The sequence below is a fragment of the Rhinolophus ferrumequinum genome, chromosome 19 (assembly GCF_004115265.2).
Source record: "Rhinolophus ferrumequinum isolate MPI-CBG mRhiFer1 chromosome 19, mRhiFer1_v1.p, whole genome shotgun sequence".
Lineage (NCBI taxonomy): Eukaryota > Metazoa > Chordata > Mammalia > Chiroptera > Rhinolophidae > Rhinolophus > Rhinolophus ferrumequinum.
The window spans coordinates 60,361,590-60,382,160 of NC_046302.1; the positions used below are offsets into that span (position 1 = coordinate 60,361,590).

The 20,571-nt window shown below is 44.6% G+C and overlaps 1 protein-coding gene across 2 annotated transcripts; it reads left to right on the forward strand.

Annotated features, from left to right (window-relative positions):
- Positions 1 to 371: 371 nt before the first annotated feature.
- Positions 372 to 10,754, forward strand: RBFA (ribosome binding factor A). Of its 2 annotated transcripts, none has more exons than XM_033135583.1 (7): positions 372 to 642; positions 1,998 to 2,040; positions 2,697 to 2,873; positions 3,431 to 3,543; positions 7,685 to 7,769; positions 9,019 to 9,107; positions 10,163 to 10,754. In XM_033135583.1, the coding sequence occupies exons 1-7, from the start codon at positions 482 to 484 to the stop codon at positions 10,431 to 10,433; spliced, it is 939 nt and encodes a 312-aa protein (XP_032991474.1). In that variant the 5' UTR covers positions 372 to 481; the 3' UTR covers positions 10,434 to 10,754. The 2 variants fall into 2 exon arrangements, with proteins under 2 accessions (XP_032991474.1, XP_032991476.1); XM_033135585.1 differs by having other exon boundaries at positions 375 to 642; positions 9,034 to 9,107.
- The last annotated feature ends 9,817 nt before the right edge of the window (positions 10,755 to 20,571 follow it).

The following is a 20,571-nucleotide window of genomic DNA, read 5'->3' on the forward strand; positions in this document are numbered from 1 at the left end:
CCCCACCCTGCATCAAAACCCCGCCCCGCGTCGGCACCGCTCCGCACGCACGTCGCCCCACTCCGCTTCTTCTCGTCCCGCCTACTCGTCCTCTGGACTCCGTCCCGCCCGCGTCGCCCCGCCTCGCTGCTTCGCGTCTCGCCTACCCACCCTCCAGGCCCCGCCCCACGTCGCTCCGCCCCGCCTATGTATCCTCTAGGCCCCGCCCTACCCCATGCCGCCCCCGCCACCGCGTCGTCCACACCGCTCAACACACGGCTCCGCCCCGCCGCTGCACGTCCCACCTACCCGTCCTCCAGGCCCCACCCTTCCCCCCCGTGTCGCCCCGCCCCGCCCTGCGTCTCCCCCGTCGTCCGCACCGCTCTGCACGTACGTCTCCCCACCCCGCCGCTTCAAGTCCCGCCTACTCATCCTCCAGGCCCCGCCACGACCCACGTAACTTCGCTGTACCTCATCCCGCTCCGGCCCTCCCTCGGCGGCCATGTGGGTTGTGGTCCAGGGCCTGTTGGGGCTCCACGCGGAGCTCTGGGCATTGTTTGGCGGCCGCCATGCGGGGCTTCTTTCAGGTGGTGCCCGGGGACTGCACGGTTCGCCGATCCCCTGCGGCAAGAACCTGCTCAAGAAATTTGCCTCGAAAACCAAGTAATGCACCCCGAGTGCGGAGGGCGGGGGGATGGGGCGGCTCACGCAAGGTAACGGGGCTAGGGTGGTGCCCACGGGGCGGGGGTCCACGCGAAGGGCGGGAATCCCAGAGCCCTGGCTCCCAGCACTCGGCCAGCAAGCTCAGACTTTGCTTGTTAGATTAGTGATTATTGGAAGGTCACCAACAATTCCACCCCTCCCTGTTAACATTTGCTGTTTTTCCCACTCCACATTTTTTCTGGTCTTTTACGGTTGAGATAACATAGTTTTAAGTCTGTTTAAAAGTAACAGTATATCATGAACATAATAAGCAAAGTGATGTGTATATTTATATTGATTATTGTTACTAGAAGCATTTTTTAGGAGAGTAGTTGCATCAAATAAAGAGGGAAATTTGAAAACCATGAGAAATTTTCTTTCCATGTTAATACTTTCCATGTGGGATTGATTTGAGGAATGAAGAAAGCTTGTCAGGGTAGATTTTTATGATAAGAGGTAAGTATAATGGTGATTTTCATACTACTTTTGTAGGTATATGTGGTAAGTTTTTTTGTTTTTGTTTTAGACTTTTTGTTGGTAGACTATTTTTAAAAAAACAGTTTTTGATTTATGGAAAAATTGGCAAAGATAGTACAAAGTTCCCATAAACCACACCCAGTTTCCCCTATATTAGCATCTTACGTTGTTCTGGCACATTTGCTATAATTAATGAACCAGTATTGATAGAGTATCATTCAAGTCCATGCCTGTGCTCTAGAATAAGCCATTTCTCCATGGAGCTCTCTTTCCCATTAGTGGAGAATGGCATTAGAAACCATGATCTGAGCTCAGTATGTTTATTGCTGCTTGTCTGTCTTTTAGGCCCATTGAGGTGACAGAGCAAAAAGTTGGTGTGTACATTAACCCGTGTATATACACTTCACTGTAAATGATTCTGTATGTCACCACCGGTATCTATATTAAATGAAACTTGAGATCATACAGATCTCCAATTCTATTCCACTAACACACGGATCATTCTAGCTTCCTTTCCTTGCCCTTCTGTAACCTCCCATTGCAACATTGAAAGCCTGGCTCCCCTACCCACACCTATTTACTTAGTTGTTCAACCCCAGTATCTGTGTGTGTCGGTTGTTACCCTGTACCCCTGGGAAACAGCTTTATCAAAGCACAGTGTTCATGTGCAGTTTGGTTCATGTATTTTTAAGTTCCTCTTTCTCTACCTTTTGGACTAGAAGTAGACTTTGTTTAGCCCTTAGATACAGTTGTGGTATCATAACCTCAAGTTAGCTTATGTAACTTTTTTTCTTTAATTTTCTATCAATATGCAACATAGTTTTATTTTCTCCCCATAGAAAAAAGTTTTGGTATGAAGGTCCTTCCTTGGGCCCTCACTTGGTAAGTAGACAGCCGCAGCGATGAGACACTTTAGAACCTTGATGGGCATGAGGTTCCAAAAGTCGGCAAAGCTCCTGCCTGGCATTCCTTCCATTTCCATACTGAAGGGGACAAAGTCTATAAGGGTGGGACTAGAAGCAGTGGTAACATAGAGTTTTGATTTAAACAAACAAACAAACCTGACATTATAATTTTCCATAATGGCATATCTATGATCAAATTCTAACATGGGAATGTCCATTCAGTTTTTAGTGTGTGTGTGTGTGTGTGTGTGTGAAACACGTGTGTAGATATACTGTAGAAGTTTATATAATGAATGGCTCTTGTTAGAAAAAAATACACTGTATCCAACCACTGAACTGAACCTTTTAAGAGGGGGAGTTTTATGATACGTAGATTATATTTCAATAAAATATTTTTTAGAAAAAACTACTCAGTGGCAGTACTTTTAATTTTGGAGCGATGCTGGGTAAAATCTGGAATGATCCAGCTATGTAAAATACACTGTATCCTAATGAAAGCTAAGATAGCTGAGAGTAACATTTGTTTCTTGTTTATGAGGTGTTTAGGTCCTTTCCAGCTGCCCCCTTTTGGAAGTTAGTGTAGTTTTAATATACATTCTAATGTTGGCCTTTGTGTGTGTTTTCCTAACGGAGATTTACAAGCCATCCCAGCTGGAATTCCCAACCAAGAGCACCTCAAAGAAAACCAAGAAGGAAGACCATGTGCGCCTCAGGGCCCTGAACGGCCTCCTCTACAAAGCACTCACCGATTTGCTGTGCACCCCGCAAGTGAGCCAAGAGATCTACGACCTGAACGTGGAGCTCTCCAAGGTAGCTGGCCCGGGCGCATCGAGAAGTGTTGGGGCTGAGGTCTGCAGGCCTGATTGCGTCCCTCGCCAGGTCTTTAGTTTGCGTTGTGGGAGTGGTGCTGAGTGTGCCAGTGTAAGCCCACGTGTGCGGTGTGGAGGCACATTCCTGCTGCACACGGGGGCTGTGACCAGGCAGCACGGAGTGTGTGGTGAGACGCCCAGTAAGTGTGAGGAAGTGCAGAACTGGGAGGCCTGGGAGCCAGGTGAGAAGTGGCCACCTCTGCCTTTGTCTTGGTGTAAAGGTGAGGGAGGTGATTTCTGCCGTCTATCTGCTTAGAGTAAGTTCAGCTGAAGGGAAACGATGAGGATACACGGGCAGTTCAGGCGTTGTCACGAGAGCTGCGGGGTGGCGTGGGCACTGAGGGTTTGGTGTCTGGGTGTGTGGTGGGGATGGTGGGCTGTGGCAGTGTACCCGCCGGAGCACCTGCTCGCAGGTGGCTGATTGCTGAAGACTGCTGTCGCTTGGGTTTTCATTGGAAAGCCCACGTGAGCTGAAAGTGATTTGCCGGGTGGACTCAGGTGTCTGTGACGTGGGACTTCTCTGCCTGCCGGGTGTACTGGAAGGCTACTCTGTCTGCCGAGCGGGACACACATGCGAAGGCCGTCCTGCAGAGGAGCTCCACGCAGCTGAGGTGAGCGCGCTGGCTGCCACGGGTGCTTGCTTCTGCAGCAGCTTGAGCTCCCACCCTGCTTCAGTATGTAATTTTGCTGTTAAGGAAAAGTTTGGAAGCATTTTCTTGAACTTCAGAGTATAATTTATTTTTTTACGTGAGCTGTTATCTAGGTCTGTGGTTCTCAAAAAACCACATGCATCCCTGGCTCCCCAAGACCCTTTCAGGAGTTGGTGAGGTTAAAGCTGCTTCCCCAGTAACATGTTCTGTCCCTTTCTCACTATGCACAATAGCACTGAAACCATGTGGGTCAAATTGCTGGCCCAGGTGGCCTGGTGGTCAGTGGAGCTTCATGCCACATGCTCAGTCAAATCAAGGCCAGTGGTATTTAGGAATAGCCTTGATGGACAGCAGAAGTTACTAATGTCATTAAATTTCAATGCTTGGGTGTGAGTCTGTTGGCAGGCAGGGTGGTGGAGTGCCCACTAAGTGCTGAGGGGGTGGCTGCCCCTGGCAGAATGTGGTGATGGCTAGACTGAACAGAAGGACACCATTTCACTCGAAGGAGCAAGGGAACCAACTGTAGTTATTCAGATTTGGGTATTCGACCGACACGGTTCTTCAAATGACACAAGTGAGCCTGTCACTTCTGGGAAAACAAGACTATACTTTTTTCCCCCTCTTTCTTGTGCCTCCCCGCCCCCAACTCTGGTTCAAGCTGTTGTTTTCCCATCTAGTTGTGTAGGACACAGCTCCCTGGCCCATGCTGGTATTAAGAGACTTGTGCCCCCCCCCCCCCCCCCCCCAGGCTGAGGCAGTCGGTCGCCAGTCGGCTGCTCACAGCAGCGCACGGAAGCTCTCACCGCCTGCCGACCACTCACGCTGGCCACCAGCCACTCATGGCAGCACATGGTAGCCCAGGGCAGCACTCAGCAGCTCACAATGGCTGCCAGCCACTCATGGCAGCACACAGCAACCCACAGCAGCACACAGCAGCCCATGGCAGCACATAGCAGCTCACAATGGCTGCCAGCCACTCAGGCTGGCCACCAGCCACTCATGGCAGCACACAGCAGCCCACGGCAGCACACAGCAGCTCATGCTGGCTGCCGGCCACTCACGTTGGCTGCCAGCCACTCACGCTGGCCACGGGCCATTCTTGGTGGCACATGGTAGCCCACAGCAACACACAGTAGCCTACAGCAGCACATGGCAGCCCACGCCAACCTCCAGCTGCTCCCAGCAGCCCAGCTCCAGGGAGAGCCGTTGTTCACAATCTTAGCTGTAGAGGGCGCGGCTCACTGGCCCGTGTGGGAGTCGAACATGTGGGTGATACTGGCATTAGGAGCAGGGTGCTCCAACCACCTGAGCCACCGGGCCGGCCCTTTTCTTTTTTAATTAAAGTTTATTGGGGTGACAATTGTTAGTAAAGTTACATAGATTTCAGGTGTACGATTCTGTAATGCATCATCTACATCTCACATTATGTGCTCACCACCCAGAGTCAGTTCTCCTTCCTTCAGCATATATTTGACTCTGTTTACCATCTTCTAGAGCTCCCCTCCCCCCTTACTCTCTGGTAACCCCTAAACTGTTGTCTGTGTCTATGAGTTTTTGTTTCTTCATTTGTTTGTCTTGTTCATTTGTTGTTTTCAGTTTTATATCCCACATATCAGTGAAATCATATAGTTCTCTACTTGTTCTGTCTGACTTATTTCGCTTAGCATTATAACCTCAAGGTCCATCTGTGTTGACGCAAATGGAACTCTTTCATCTTGTCCTATGGCAGAATAGTATTCCGTTGTGTATATATACCACAATTTCTTTATCCATTCATCTATTGAAGAACACTTTAGTTGTTTAGTTGTTTCCATGTCTTGGCCACTGTAAATAAAGATGCAATGAACATTGGAGCACACGTGTCTTTATGGATAAATGTTTTCAGATTTTTTGGGTAGATACCCAGCAGTGGAATTGCTGGGTCAACAACTGACCATACTTGTTGCCAGTGATAACATTCAAACTTTCAAGTGACAATTATAATTTTAGAAAACTTGTGTCTATCGCTGTGAGGTTGGCAGCTTTCCAATACTTAGGGATTCTGGATGAGATTGGTGGTGATATTAAGTGCAATGTCGTGTAGTCAAATTTGTCAACTTTGTGAAACTGTAGCTTGGTGACCACTCTGTCCTGATGACCAGTGCGTGAGGTTACAGAATCATGCATCGGGCAAGCTCAGAGTGCAGGAGACCAGTGGATTTTCACGTCACAGAGTAGGACACGATCTTGATGTGGTTTCAGATTCCACATTGCAACTAACTTTTAAAAAACTACCATTTGTTGAGTTTTTGTTTAGTGTCAAAAAAATCCACACTTGGGGCAGCCAATTAGCTCAGTTGGTTAGAACGTGGTGCTAATAACACCAAGGTTGCTGATCCGATCCCCACTTGGAGCACTGTGAGCTGCGCCCTCCTTAAAAAACAAAAAAATCCACACTTTTCTTAGGGATATTTATGTACTCCTCCATTTTCCAGTTACAGATCTGTGTGAGGCCAAATTTTCTTCTTATATTTCAACCAAAATAACATCGGAACAGATTGAATGCAGATGCAGTCGTAAGGACCCAGCTGGGTTCCATTAAGCTGGGCAGGAAAGAAGTCTGCAACTGTGTAAACAGTGCCACTCCTCAATAAATTTTTGTGTATGGAAAATACAGTTATTTTTCATTAAAAATGTCTGTCTGGATGTTTAGTAGGTTTACTTAAAATGTATTACTACATACATATATTTCAAATTCTTTTTATTTTTTTATTTTATTGGGGAATATTGGGGAACAGTGTGCTTCTCCAGGGCCTATCAGCTCCAAGTCATTGTCCTTCAGTCTAGTTGTGGAGGGCGCAGCTCAGCTCCAAGTCCAGTCACCATTTTCAATCTTAGTTGCAGGGGGCACAGCCAACCATCCCATGCGGGAGTTGAACCGGCAACCCTGTTGTTCAGAGCTCGTGCTCTAACCAGCTGAGCCATCTGGCCATCCAACTGAGCCATCCAGCCGCCCTCAAATTCTTAGTTTTAATTTCTAGTATGGCAAACATTGGGAGACACAACCCACATAAACAAAAGCTCTTCAGGGTCTTCAGTAATTTTTTCAGTGTAAAGGAGTCCTGATGTTTTGAGAACTGCTGAGCTGGGTGACAGTAAAGAAGTCAGTTTTCTCCTCAGGCTTAAAAGATGCAGAAACCCCATTATCTTCACCCTCACAGTTGAGCCTGTCCTTCGTGTTCCCCTCTCCTGTCTCTGTCCCGGCTGCCCCTCCCCATACGTCATCCTTCTTGTCAGGGGCAGGGGACAGATGTTGCAAAGTCAGTAGTACACAGAACTAGTATTTTCACACCATGTCCTTAGCTGGCCTACAGTGTGGTCAGTGACGTCCATTGCCGTCATCCCTGGGAGTGTAAACTTGTGTCTGAGCAATTGTCAGTTAATTTCATTTCTTACATTTAACAGAAATGTGAGAGATTTCCAACAATTATTGAGATAATGTCTTCTGATTAATTTTTAGGTAGTTAGAAAATTCAGTTGAACAGAATGTCCCTTTTCCCAGCCCTTCTGATCACCCAAGGTTTAGTGTAAGGGTTTTTCCATAATTGCAAAGAGAGGCAGTGAGTCGCTGAGCAGGCCTGCTGTGTGTTGCAGCCCCATTTCACTGGGTACTGACACCAGATTGCTTTTATGTCTGCTGAGTTACGTGTCAGTGGTACAGGGATCACTCCGTCATCTGAGGTCTGGGTCCTTGGGGATTGTGTTGCACTTTGGGGCCATTGCATGTCGCCTGAGTGGAGGATGTCACATGGACAGGTGGCTAGTGCCCATCCGTGGAGCCCAGGAGGCTATCTGCACTCAGGTCCAATTATTTATAGGGACCTCACAAGCTGCATTTAGAAAAGTAAAATCTGTTGTGCTGATGATGCATTTCTTACCCTTTCGTAAGGTGCCATTGGCTAAAGAAGACACTGCCCACTGACATTTTCATCTTAGGATAATGTGATAGCAGATCTTATTTCTTACGTCTTCACAAGATTATCATGTTTCTGTTCCAGACACTGTCACACTTCTGCACTAAGTGTCACCTACTACAGTGTAAATCTGCCCTGTTTTTCTCCAGGCATCTTTTGATGTCCCAGCAGACTCTGAGGAACGTACCGCCAATTGTGTTTATTCAGGACAAAGGACATGCAGCCCTAGCCGAGGTGAGACCTTTACATAATAAACCTTTAATGATGTCAACTTTTACAGGAGTAAGGTTTTTAAAAAGATAATGTATACAGTTTAAAACAGGTAGACTTAGAAGGGCGCAAATGAAGAGAAGGGCTCCCGTGCCCCTTCTCAGCCTAAGACGCCAGAGGTAACTTCATTTTCTGGCTATCCCTGTCACTTTAACTAGTGAACCAAATCTCCATTCTTCAATTTTCAAGCTTCAGGCAATCAGAACTGCCCCCCGACCCCCTTGTGCTTGCTGCCTCCTCTCACCTCCCCAGATTTCCTCCTGTGCGGTTTCTCGCTGCCTCACGATCCTGGGTTTTTGCTCATTTGCCCGTGGGTCACTCCTTTTCTGAGATCTGTTCAGATCCTACCCGTTTTTATTTGTGCTGTTGTTGATGTGTGTAAGTTCATTATGTATCCATTCGAAGTCCCTTGTCAGGATGTGTGCTGAGAATCTTTGCTTCCTGTTTTAACTTTGGAGAAGTCCAGTGTGTCCTAGTTTTGTGGCATCGTCAGTCCTATTTCTGGTATTTTCTATGGACTGGTTTTTCTTTTGGTCTACTTCTGTCCACGTTTGTAATGGTCACTGGTGCAGTGCTTTTGGTTGCTGCAGAATGGCAGGACCCACCCCCACCCCCACCCTGGCTTGCACTAAAGTGGTCACTGAGGTCGGCCCTCAGTGCACAGTCTTGGTGACCCGGCCCATTGGCAGGTGGAGCGGGCAGGTGGATGCGCCAGCCGCTCCTGGTGTGCAGGAAGCAGGGTGCCCTTTGGGTGAGGCCCTCGGGTGGGCAGCTTGAGAGCCCTGCAGCTTGGGCATCTCGGCTGCCTTGGGCTCACTCGACGTGGCCCCAACTGACTTTATGGGGCCATGTGAGGGGCTTTTTCCCCAAACGAATTCTATGGCAAAGCAAGCATTTGACAAACCAGTAAATATTAGTTATTTAATTCAGCTAATATCTAACTTTCTCCCATAAATTTGACTAACATTTACAAGTTTTAAATGTAGTTTTTAAAAACTGTTATGAGAGAAAATGTGATTGTTAAAATAACACGTGTGTGAAAGCACGGGCTTGGAACAGGTCTCATCATTTGGACGGTGTCATTAGAAGGAGTGACAGTGAAGTGCTGTCGGAAGGCCTGCGGCCGAGCTAGCCTGGGGACGCGTGACGCTCGAGGTTAGCTGGATCCAGGCTCTGACACAGGCACTGGGAGGTGTGGCTGAATCATCCTCAGTCTGTTCCTTTTCAGGTTGACCGGTTACTGGCAGTTGCTGACTTTGGCCCCCCTGATGAAAAAGATGACGTCATACAGAACAGCTGCAGGTGACGCACATGGGCGTGTGTTGGGTGCTCTTGGCATAGACGCAGGTGTGGGTTGCATGTCCACGGCGCCCCCAGCTGCCATTGCGGCCGGGCCCTGCCCTGTGCTCTGGTAGCAGCCTGTTGACAGTGCCCTGGCCTCACGAGGTCCTCAGGTCCACCCAGAAGTACCTGTGGTGTCGGTGAAGGACACGCGTGTTCCTCACTTCTTCTTGCCCTCAGTGCACGGTAGGCCCTGTCCTTGCACTTAGGGGACAGGCAATAACAGAAGACAGTGGTGTGTTTGGGGCCTGCATTTTGCTGTGGAGGCTAACAGGAAGCAATTACCATCATGGAGAAGTCAGTCGTTTGTTAGGAGGGGAGGGACACCCAGTGGGGGGCAGCATTGCCTCCGAGGAAGGCATGTGAGGATTTGAGGGCTGTGTGTGGAAGGGCCGTCCCAGGGGCGGGAGTTGCCACACAGCCGGCCGCATCACCCTCACGTGCGTACTGTCAGGGCCTTGGGGGCCCTCAGGGCCACTGAGCTAGAGTGGAGGCTCCAGGCAGCACCAAGGAGGCAGGTGGGGAGGCAAACCTGTGGGCGTGGAACCTTCCTGAGTGAAACGTTAGGGGGTTCAGAGCTGTGATGCTCTGTGACGAATCTTGCCAGATTGGGGTTTTGAAAGCATCACTCTGGTTTAGTTTTCACAATAGACAATTCATTCTTTTCAGTTCATCAGGTAATGTGAGTGATGAATGTAAAAGGCCCCAACCATAGTTGTGTGTCACTGGGGTGGTGCACTGGCATGTTTACATGGGAGCGTTGAAATGTGTTCAGTGACCTGCAGATGGCTGCATCAGACTTGGGCTGGCCCGTGCCACACAGGCGCGTGCAGTGTTGGTGCAGTGGCTCTGGGCTGGAGAATGCCATCCCCAGGCCCACCCTCCATCCTGTCCTCTCAGCATCCCTCTGGAGGGCATGGGGACAGTGCACAGGGGACAGGGTGTGGGGAGGTGCCCACTACCCTGGGAGCCCCACAGAGTGGATCGGGCGTGTCACCGGTGCTTCTGCCCTGCAGGGACCCTGAGGCCCCAGATGCCCCACCGCCATGCGACACCCTGGGCCCCGCTGTGTCCTCGAGTCTGACCGGGATTGATCATGAGGCTCTCAGCAGGCAGATCGTGGAGTACAAGAGGAGGAAGGACAAGGGGCGTGGGGGCGTGAGCCCACTGTGGTCGGGGCCCCAGCAGGTGGCTGAGCTGACAAAGCAGAAGAAAAAGAGGAAGAAGTGCAAGCCCTGCCCAGACAATGACCTCTCCCAGGAACTGCCCAAGGTGGGCGGTGAGTGAAGATGACCAGGACAATGGCTGAACCCTTTGTGAGGAGACCGTCCCAGGTCACGAGTGGGAGCTCCGAGAGGCAGAGCAGTTACCAGAGGTGAAGAGAGGTGACAACAGAAAGGGCTGAGGGACTGTTGAGGACACCAGGGAGTGGACGGGAAGGCTGCACGTGATGGGACCTCTGCTTTGAGCAGCGCAGCCACTTCTAGTGTCTCACAGGGAAGCCTTCGTGTGGCGTGCAGTTGTCCTCACTGAGCACTCTTGTTACTGTCGCTGTGAGAAGTGAGACGGTGTGTGGAAAGTGCATAAAAACCTTTTAGATTGATGGTACTCAGGTGGCTCATTATTTTCAGACTCACTGAAATGTCTTTGTAACTCGTGCTTTCACAGTCATTCTCAATGTGTGCAGAGGTGAAGTTCAGACAAGGTGACACTGCCTTCTCGCTTCCTCTCATACTGTCACCAACTGTGCTTTTCAGTATAGCTGTGCTACATTTTCCACATTTTTGTGTCTTCTGATGGTGATTTCATTATTTAAACATGGCCCCGTGTGCGGCTAGAGCACTGCCCAGTGTCCCTAGTGTGGCCGTGATAAGCCTGTCAGAGAAGGGACACGTGTTGGGGGGTGTCACGAGAATGCTGCTGGAGAAAGCCAAGTGCATCGTCATTTAGTTCTGCATGGACAAGCGCTCTCCGAGTACTATCAGCCTGAAGTACACGAACAAGGTTAACAGAGCTCAGATAGGCAGGTGCACTGTTAAGGTAAAGCAAGGAAACTTGGAATGTCATTTCCATTTTTGTAAAGCATTTCAGGAGGGAGAACGTTGCCTCACCTCTGTGATGCTGGCAGGCCGCCAGCTCCTTTCTCTGTAGACACGGGGACCCCCTGTCCTTGTACATTTCTGATAAGATGGAGGGTGTTTGAGAATTGGGAGAGGGTCTGGGGAGGGGTTTGGCTGATCCTGAGCACAGACAGTCTACAACTAGGAAAAACCCAAAACAAAACATCCATAAAACAGCAAACTTTCGGGAATGGGGAGAATTAGATTTCCAGAGTTGCCACATTATTAGATCCAAATGTGCAGTTTTCAACAACAACAAAAACCCACATGGCATACAAAGAAATAGGAAATTATGGCCCATTCAAAAGAAAAATCAACCGAAACTGTCCCTGAAAAAAGACTTGACGGCAGATCTACGAGACAAAGACTTTAAAACTGTCTTAAAGAAAACTTGAGGAAAGTCAAGAAAATGATGTATGAACCAAACGGATCTAGTAAAGAGATAGAAAACAGAGAAACCATAAAGAAATTCTGGGGCTGAAAGTATAATAACTGAAATGAAATATTCACTAATGGGATTCAAAGGCAGATTTGAGTACACATAAGAAAGAAACAGCAAACTGGGATATAAGACAATGGAAATTACTGAGTCTGAGGAACGAAAACAAAAAGACTGAAGAAAAATGAACAGAGCCTAAGGGACCTGTGGGACACCATCAAACAGATCAACATACACAGTATGGGAGTCCCAGAAGGAGAACAGAGAGAGAAAGGGGTAGAGAGAATATTGAAATAACGGCTGAAAACTTCCCAGATTTAATGAAACATCCAGGAAGTTCAGTGAACTCAGAGACACACACTGAGACACATAATCATACTTTCAAAAGTCAAACACAGAGAATCTCAAAAGCATCAAGAGAGAAACAAATCATCACAAAGCATCCTCAATTAGATTAACAGGTTTCTCATCAGAAATTTTGGAGGTCAGGAAGAAGTGGTCTGATAGATTAAAAGAGCTAAAAGAAAAAAATCCCTTTCAACCAAGACTTTTATATTCTGCAAAAGTGTCCTTCAAAAGTAGGCGAGAAATCAGACATTCCCAGATAGACAAAAGCTGAGGAGTTTGTACCATTGGCCTGCCCTGCAAGAGATGCTCAAGGCGTCCTGTAGGTGACATGAGAGGACTTAGACAGTAACTGAGCTGTATAGAGAAATACAGATCTCAAGAAAGGTAAATACACAGACAATTATAAAAGCTAATTTTCTTGCAACAACAGTTTGTAACCATTTTTTGTTTATGATTTAAGAGACTGATACAATTTTGAAAATCATTAAAGGCTAGTATTATTGTAACTCCACATTTTGTTTTCTATGTAATTTAAGAGACTAATGCATTTAAAAGAATTATTAGTTTATTTTCTGGGCACACAGTGTATAAAGATGTACTTTCATGACATCAGCCAAAAGTATTGGGGACAGAGCTGTTAAAGAAACAAGAGTTTTTGTGTGTTGAAATTAAGTGGGTACAAATTCTGATGAGAATGTTACAGCTTTAGGATGCTAAATGTAATCCCCATAGTAACCACAAAGAAAATAGCTATAGAATATATACAAGGAAACATAAAAGAAAATGAGAAAGGAATTTAAATGTTTCACTACAAAAACAACAAGAACAGAAAACCCCCCCACAAAAAAAAAAAGTAGTAATGCAAGAAATGGGGGACAAAACTATATGCCATATAGAAAAATAGCAAAATGACAGAAGTCCTTATCAGCAATTACCTTGGATATAAATGGATTAAACTCTCCAATGAAAAGACAGAATGACAGGATGGATAAAAAACACTGTCCAACTATATGCTGTCTACAGGAGATTCACTTTAGATCATAGGACATAAATAGATTGAAAGTAACTCCATGCAAATAGTAACCAAAGGATAGCAGGGTTAGTTAGCTACACTAATCATATAAAAAAAGGCCTTTAAATATAAAAGTTTACATGAGACAAGGGAGGACATACTAATAAAAGTTTCAATAAAACAAGATATATAATAATTATAAACATTTAGACACATGTCGTGCGGGGTGGCCTGCTGGGCCTCTGGTCCCGCTCCCCACATAAGAACGCAGGATATGGCTAGGCTAAAAAGGAACACCCACGGAGCCATAGGTAGGGGAGTCATACCACTATATTCTCTCTGGCGGCTGGGCGAGACACACACAGTAGTAGCCACATGATCTGCAGTCCGCCATTCACTTCTCTGCCTGCCAACCAACCAACCAATCAATGTAGCCCCGCAGCTAAACCAGTAGCCAATCGGCCAACCGGTCACAGCCGATGGCCAACCAATCACTGTTGACAGCCATTCACTACCCGAGCCAGCACCTCCCCATGCGAGGCCGAGAGCCTGGAAACTGCTCTCTGGGACTCTGTCCCCAGACACACAATGGTGGACTATCAAAATATATTAAGCAAAAACTGACAGAATTGAAAGGAGAAACAGTTCTAAAATAACAATTAAAGACCAGTACCCCTCTCACAACAATGGATACAAAATCAAGACAGAAGATAAGTAAGGAAATAGAGGACTTAACGCAACAAACTATTTAACATATACAGAACACTACCCAACAACATCATACACATTCTTCTCTAGTGCACATGGGACATTTTACAGGATAAACATGTTAGGCTACAAGTTAAGTCTCAATAGATTTGAAGACAAGTTTATCATACAATCAGTGGATTAAAGAAGAAACCACAAGGGCAATTAGAAAATGCTAGAGATGAATGAAAAAACACAACATACGAAAACTTATGGGACACAGTGAAAACAGTGCTAAGTGGAAAATTTATAGCTATAAATTTTTACACTAGAAAACAAGATGTCAAATCAACAAACTAATTTACAATTTAAGGAAATAGAATTAAAGAACAAACTAAACCCTGATAAAAGTGAACTGGCATTTTAAGAAAACTAACCCAAGAACTGGGAGGTCTATGGATGGAGCTGGGTTTCTTGTTACTCTCTAGTCCTGACTTCCTGTTAAAACTTTATGGTTCTAACTTCCTGGGGGATTATTTATAGGGGTCATCTTGGGAGGAGACTCACTTTGCACGTTGGCGGCTGGCTGAAGGTGCGCATTCTCACACTGCTGCGATGGTTTTGCTTTTTTCTTTTCCCGAATAAACTCTCTTTTGGTGGACTGTCTGTAAAATTATTTGTCTATTCGACAACCCAAAGCTAGCAGAGGGAAGGAAATAAAGATTAGAACAGAGATAAATGAAACAATACAAAAACAGTACAGAATATCAGTGAAACTAAATGTTGGTTCTTCCAAAACAGCAATAAAATTGACAAACCTTTACATCAAGTAAGAAAGATTCAGGTTACTAAAATCGGAAAGTGGAAACATGATTATCAGTTTTATAGAAATAAGAATTATTAGAGAATATGAACAAATTGGAAAACCTCAATGAAATGGACAAATTTCTTTTTTATTCTTCAGTGAGTTAAAAACACAAATTTATTATCTTACAGTTATGGAGGTCAGAAGTCCTCCATAATGGGTTTCACTGGGCTGCATTTCTTTTTGAGGCTGTAAGCGGAATGCATTTCCTAACCTTTTCCACCTTGTACAAGTTGCTCACAATCCTTGGCTCGTGACCATGTATCACTCCAACCTTTGATTCTATCATTCCATCTCATTCTCTCTGAAATGGACAAATTTCTTGAAACACAAAACCTACCAAGAGTAAATCATGAAAAATTAGAAAATCTGTACACTTATAACTTGTAAGATGATTGAATCAGTAATCAAAAATCTTCCAACAACCACAAAATGCCCTAGACCTATGGCTTCACTGTCGAATTCTACCAAACATTTACAGAAAACTACTACCAATCCTCAAAATTTTGCAAAAGTTGAATAGGAAGGAACACTTCCTAACTCTATGAGGCCAGCATAATCCTGATACCAAAGCTAGGGAAAGATAACACAAGGAAAGAAAACTACAGACCAATATTCCTTACGAACATTGATGCAAAAATTAACAAAATTCTAGCAAACGGAATTCAGGAGCATATTACATGGATTATACACCATGATCAGGTGGGATTTATTCCTGGAATGCAACATTCAACATTTGAAAAATCAATGTAATACGCGACATCAACAAAATGAAGGGAAAAAACATGATCATCTCAACTGGTGCGGAGAAAGCATTTGACAAAATTCCACACTTTTTTATGAAGAACAACAAAATAAGCATAGGAAAGTACCTTAATATAATAAAAGGCATATATGAAAACCCACAGCAAACACTCAATGGTGAAAGACTGAAAGCTTTTCCTCTGAGATCAGGAATAAGACAAGGATGTCCCCTTTCACCACTTCTATTTAGCATAGTACTGGAAGTCCTAGGCTGAGCAATTAGACAAGAAAAAGAAATAAAAGTCCTCCAGATTGCACAGGGAGTGGTAAAATCTCTCTGCAGATTATATGATCTTATGTATAGGAAATCCTAAAGACTCCACAGGAGAGCTGTTAGATGTAATAAATGAATTCAACAAATAGCAAGATACAGAGACAATGTGAAAAGTCAATGGCATTTCTACATACAAACAATGAACAATCTGAAAATACAAAACAATTATATTTACAATAGCATCCAAAAGAATAAAACATTTAGGAATTAAGTTAGCCATATAGATGAAAGTCTTGTACAATGAAAACTACAAAACATTGCTGAAAGAAATTAAGAAGACAAAAGTAGATGGAAACACATCCCATGCTCATGGATTGTAAGACTTCATTATCTTATTTGTCATAATAAACCTAGGAAGATGTCTATAAAGTGACTTGTATTTTATTATTCTATTAAATTAATAGAATCACTGTGTAGAAGTGATTTCAGAAAGCACACTCCATCTAATACATCCCTTTGTGTTTGATTCACTGTTTTCTCATCCATGTTCATGGCTTCAATTATAATGCATATTATGTGACTTATTTCTATTTCTACCCCAGGCTCTCTTCTTAGAACCAGACCTGTATTCCCAGCTATCTGTTTGTTGTTAACACCTAGAAGTCTCAACAGCCATACTTAACGTGGTTTAGACCAAACTTGTGATCCCCTTATTCTCTTTCCAATGTTTGCACTCCCCATCCTCACTGCCATCATCTTGGACATTGACTCGTGGCCACATCCAAACTATTATCAAGTCTTGTTCACTTCATCTCAAGTATCTCGTAACTCTTTTGCTGCGATGTTCAGATATGTTTTCCTGTGGCTTGCACTATAAACAACAAAGATGTTTTGTATGCCATATTGTGTAACATTTTGTCATAAATTTTTTACGTCTTCAATGCCATTAGATTCTAATTTATCTACCGTGTTTCCCTGAAAATAAGACCTAGCCGGACAATCAGCTCTAATGCATCTTTTGGGACAAAAATTAATATAAGACCCAGTCTTATTTTACTACAAGACTGGGTCTTGTATAATATAATGTAATATAAGACTGGGTCTTGTATTAATTTTTGTCCCAAAAGATGCATTAGAGCTGATTGTCCGGCTAGGTCTTATTTTCAGGGAAACGGTATACTTAAATCTAATTGATACCACTTAGTATGTTTTAAGTGTTTCTTGCTAAAATTCAACATAATGGTAAATTTATTACCATATAACAAAGGTTTAAAATGTCATTTATGTACAAAGCCCCTCAAAATGTTATTAAATGTATAAAATAGTCAAAATATCAACGTTTTGTTTTTTTGTGGATTTTTGACACATTTTGAAAAAACTTGAAATCAATTAAAGTAGTGAAAGAGATTAAGCTGTCTGCTGCTCTTCAGCTTCAGTGCTACTACACTAATCTCAGTTCCAAACTGCCATCATCTTCCCCTAGACCACTCGAACAATCTCCTAATTTTTATTCCTCCCATCACCATTCCTTCCTTCACACTATAGCTAGCTGTACTTTTCAAATGCAAATCTGATTCTTATCAACCCACTCATGAAAAGCACTTCATTGGCTTCTCAACAGTCTTCAAAAAACCAGAACCACTTCCGGATCTGGTCCCTCACCTCCCCTCATGACATTTTCCTTCCTGTGCTCTCTAATTTTCCTTCCTGTGCTCTCTACTCCAGTCTTGTTTCTTTGCTCCATCTGACTGTGCCATGTTCCCCCAGGCACAGGACCTTTGCAGGGGCTGTTCATGGTGCTTGGGGACATCTCCCTTCACCACCTCTCATTGCTTTGATCTGCTAACGTCTACTTGTCCTGGTTGTGTCTCCTTCAACACTACGAGTCTAGATCCATTTTCTTGGTCATAGATGCTTGGGGAGCCCACGTTCTCCAGGAGCATTTGCCTCAGTTTGTGACGAACATCTTGTGTAATTATTTAATTGATGGTGTTCTCCCCGCTGGACTATAAGCTCTAGGAAAGCAGGAATGAGTCTGCTTTTGTCTTCTGCTCAGACTGTCTCCTTGGCACCTAGTGGACACACACAAAGCAGATGTAGAACAGAGGCGAGAAAGCCAATATCACATGTAAATACGTAGCTCACAAAGAATAATTGTCTCCCCTAGAAATTTCAGTGGTTTTAGATTAATCTTAGCAATTTATGTTGTTGTAGATGAGCATGTGTACAGTTTCTCTTTGTAGTACACCAAACTGTGCTACTGAGTGTAGTTGTCTAGTGTGCATACTCTACACGGAAACAAGCTGAGATGGAGAAGTGGGAACTAAAATCCAGCCCACTCTGCCGCCCAGGTCTGTGCCCTGATGTGAGGCTGGCACTTTGTATTAGCACTTTGATCACTCACCCAAAGCTTACAAAGGTGTCTTGTGCTGACACATCAGGCACTGGGGCCAGTTTAAGATTTGTCTCTGTTCGGTGGTCACCCAGAGTGCTCTCTTTATGCAGGATGATTGTCTTCACAAATGCTGATGCTGACTATGGGGGACCAGTTGCAAGAGTAGGAAAGGTACTGCAGCATCTTAACTTTTTTTTCTTAATTTTTTTATTGGGGAATATTAGTGAATAGTGTGCTTCTCCAGGGCCCATCAGCTCCAAGTCGTCCTTCAATCTAGTTGTGGAAGGTGCAGCTCACCTCTAAGTCCAGTTGCTGTTTTCAATCGTTAGTTGCAGGGGGCATTGAACTGGCAACCTTGTTGAGAGCTTGCGCTCTAACCAAATGATCCATCCAGCCGCCCCTCTGGAAGCTCAGCAGCAGCTCATTGTCTTCAATCTAGTTGGGGAGGGTGCGACTCACTGGCCAATTTATGAATTGAACCGGCAACCCTATTGCTCAGAGCTCACGCTCTAACCAACTGAGCCATCCGGCTGCCCTAGCAACTTCACTTTTATACCCAACTGAACAACTGAAATCAAAGCATCAGTACTCATACCGATGTCAAGTAGGTTGTGTGCTCTGGCATGCCCAGCATGTAGGTCCTCAGGTCTAACTTCTGATTTTGAATGATTTGATTACATCTCTGTCATGCACTTTCCTGAAACTTGAAAATAATCTTGATGAGTCCCACTGAATCAGATTGCTCATGGTGAGGGACCATCCTTTCAACATCAAAGCTGTTGAATGTCATTTTCAATGTCATTTATTATATGTCCATGCTGAAGTGTTTATGGACTGATGTCTGCAATTTTCTTCAACTGCATTAAAAAAAAATGGATCCAGAGATGAACAGTTGGATAGCTGGGTGATATATAGCAAATAGAGCAAATGTTAATTGTAAGATGGAGTTGATGGTGTTCACTACAATTATTTCAACTTTTCAATACATTCAAAATTTTTCATAATGTGTTGAAGGAAAACTTCATTCAACATTAAAGTTTTATTATATTTATTAAAATACTTGCATATATTTAAGTAACAAAGGCATCGAGGGGACTATAATAAAGAAGAAGATACGGTCCCTGTTGTTACAGCACTCTTAGAAACACATTAGCAGAAAATGATAATACAGTGAGTGCAGCAAAAGACACAGAACGTTCTGGGGATATGGAGTAGTACGCACATTTTGTCATGTGTATGAGTATGGTGGTTGTGGTCAGGGAGATCTATCTGGAAGAGAGGCCAGCAGAACTCAGCCTTGAAGGGCAATGGGATAGAATTTAGTTCTGAAATGAGGAGGGAAGAGATTCGATGAACAACACTGTGTGGTATTTGGAGGAGCAGGAGATGGGCTGGAACCTTGGAGAGCCTGTATGCCATGCTGACTCTCTGGGCTTGATCTTGTGGGGGATTTGGAATGGCTGAAGGTAAGACGGGGGATGATAGGGTCAGATTTGATAAGATGCTAAGATGACTGACTGGAGAAGGCAGCAAGGCACCAATGCTGGTGCTGCTGTTGGTGTTCCAACCAGGACATGTCTTGAATGTACACATGGTAGTAGGGCTGTAGTTGAGGGTACAGAGTTGAGGAACATTTAGGATGTGAACTTGGAGAACTGGGAATGGGAAAAATGAAGATTCGGTAAGCACACTGTCTACTTTGAGAGAGGCTATTGAGGGCATGATGGGTTTGCTTTTGAACATTTTGAATTTGAGGTGCCTGTGAGACATCCAAGTGGAGCTGACCAGTTGGCAGCCAGAAAAATAAAACTGATCCTTGGTAAAGCAGTGGATATATTGATTTGAAAGTGAAATAACAATTTGAATCTGTGGTTGTGATGAACAAGGAAGAGTATGCAGAGTACTAAAGGAACGGCATGGGATTTCCAATACCGAGTGCAGTGCCTGTGTTTCCCTGAAAATAAGACCGGGTCTTATATTAACTTTTGCTCCAAAAGACATATAGGGCTTATGTTCAGGGGATGTCATCCTGAATAATCATGATTGTGCTTATTTTCTGGTTAGGTCTTATTTTAGGGGAAACACGGTAGGACATGGGTAGTGAGTATGGTTGAAAAAGCAATGGAAGTGGGCAGAATCCTGGAGAGCAAAATATAAACATAGCAAAAAATCAAACATAGGTAAATTACTGAAGTTTCATAACCTTAAAACAATTCTTTCAAGAGCCCTGGTCTACAGTTGCCAATCACTTTGGGGAAAAGCAGCTGAGTTTTACCATAATTTTTCCATTGCAAAATACTACAACGTATCCATTCTAAGAGGCCAGATTCCACACAAAATGTCCTGTGGCTTAACTATGAAATAAACGGGTGTTTTCATAGATCCTCTGTGATGCTGCTCTCCACACGTTCTCGGCACTCGGTTAAATCCCTGCAGCACCTGTACGTAAGGGACAACACCAGCACACGGCAGGCTAATGCAGTCGCACAAATCTGTCAACCTCAGCTCACAGCAAGTGACCTGTAACTTCCGAGTGTGTGC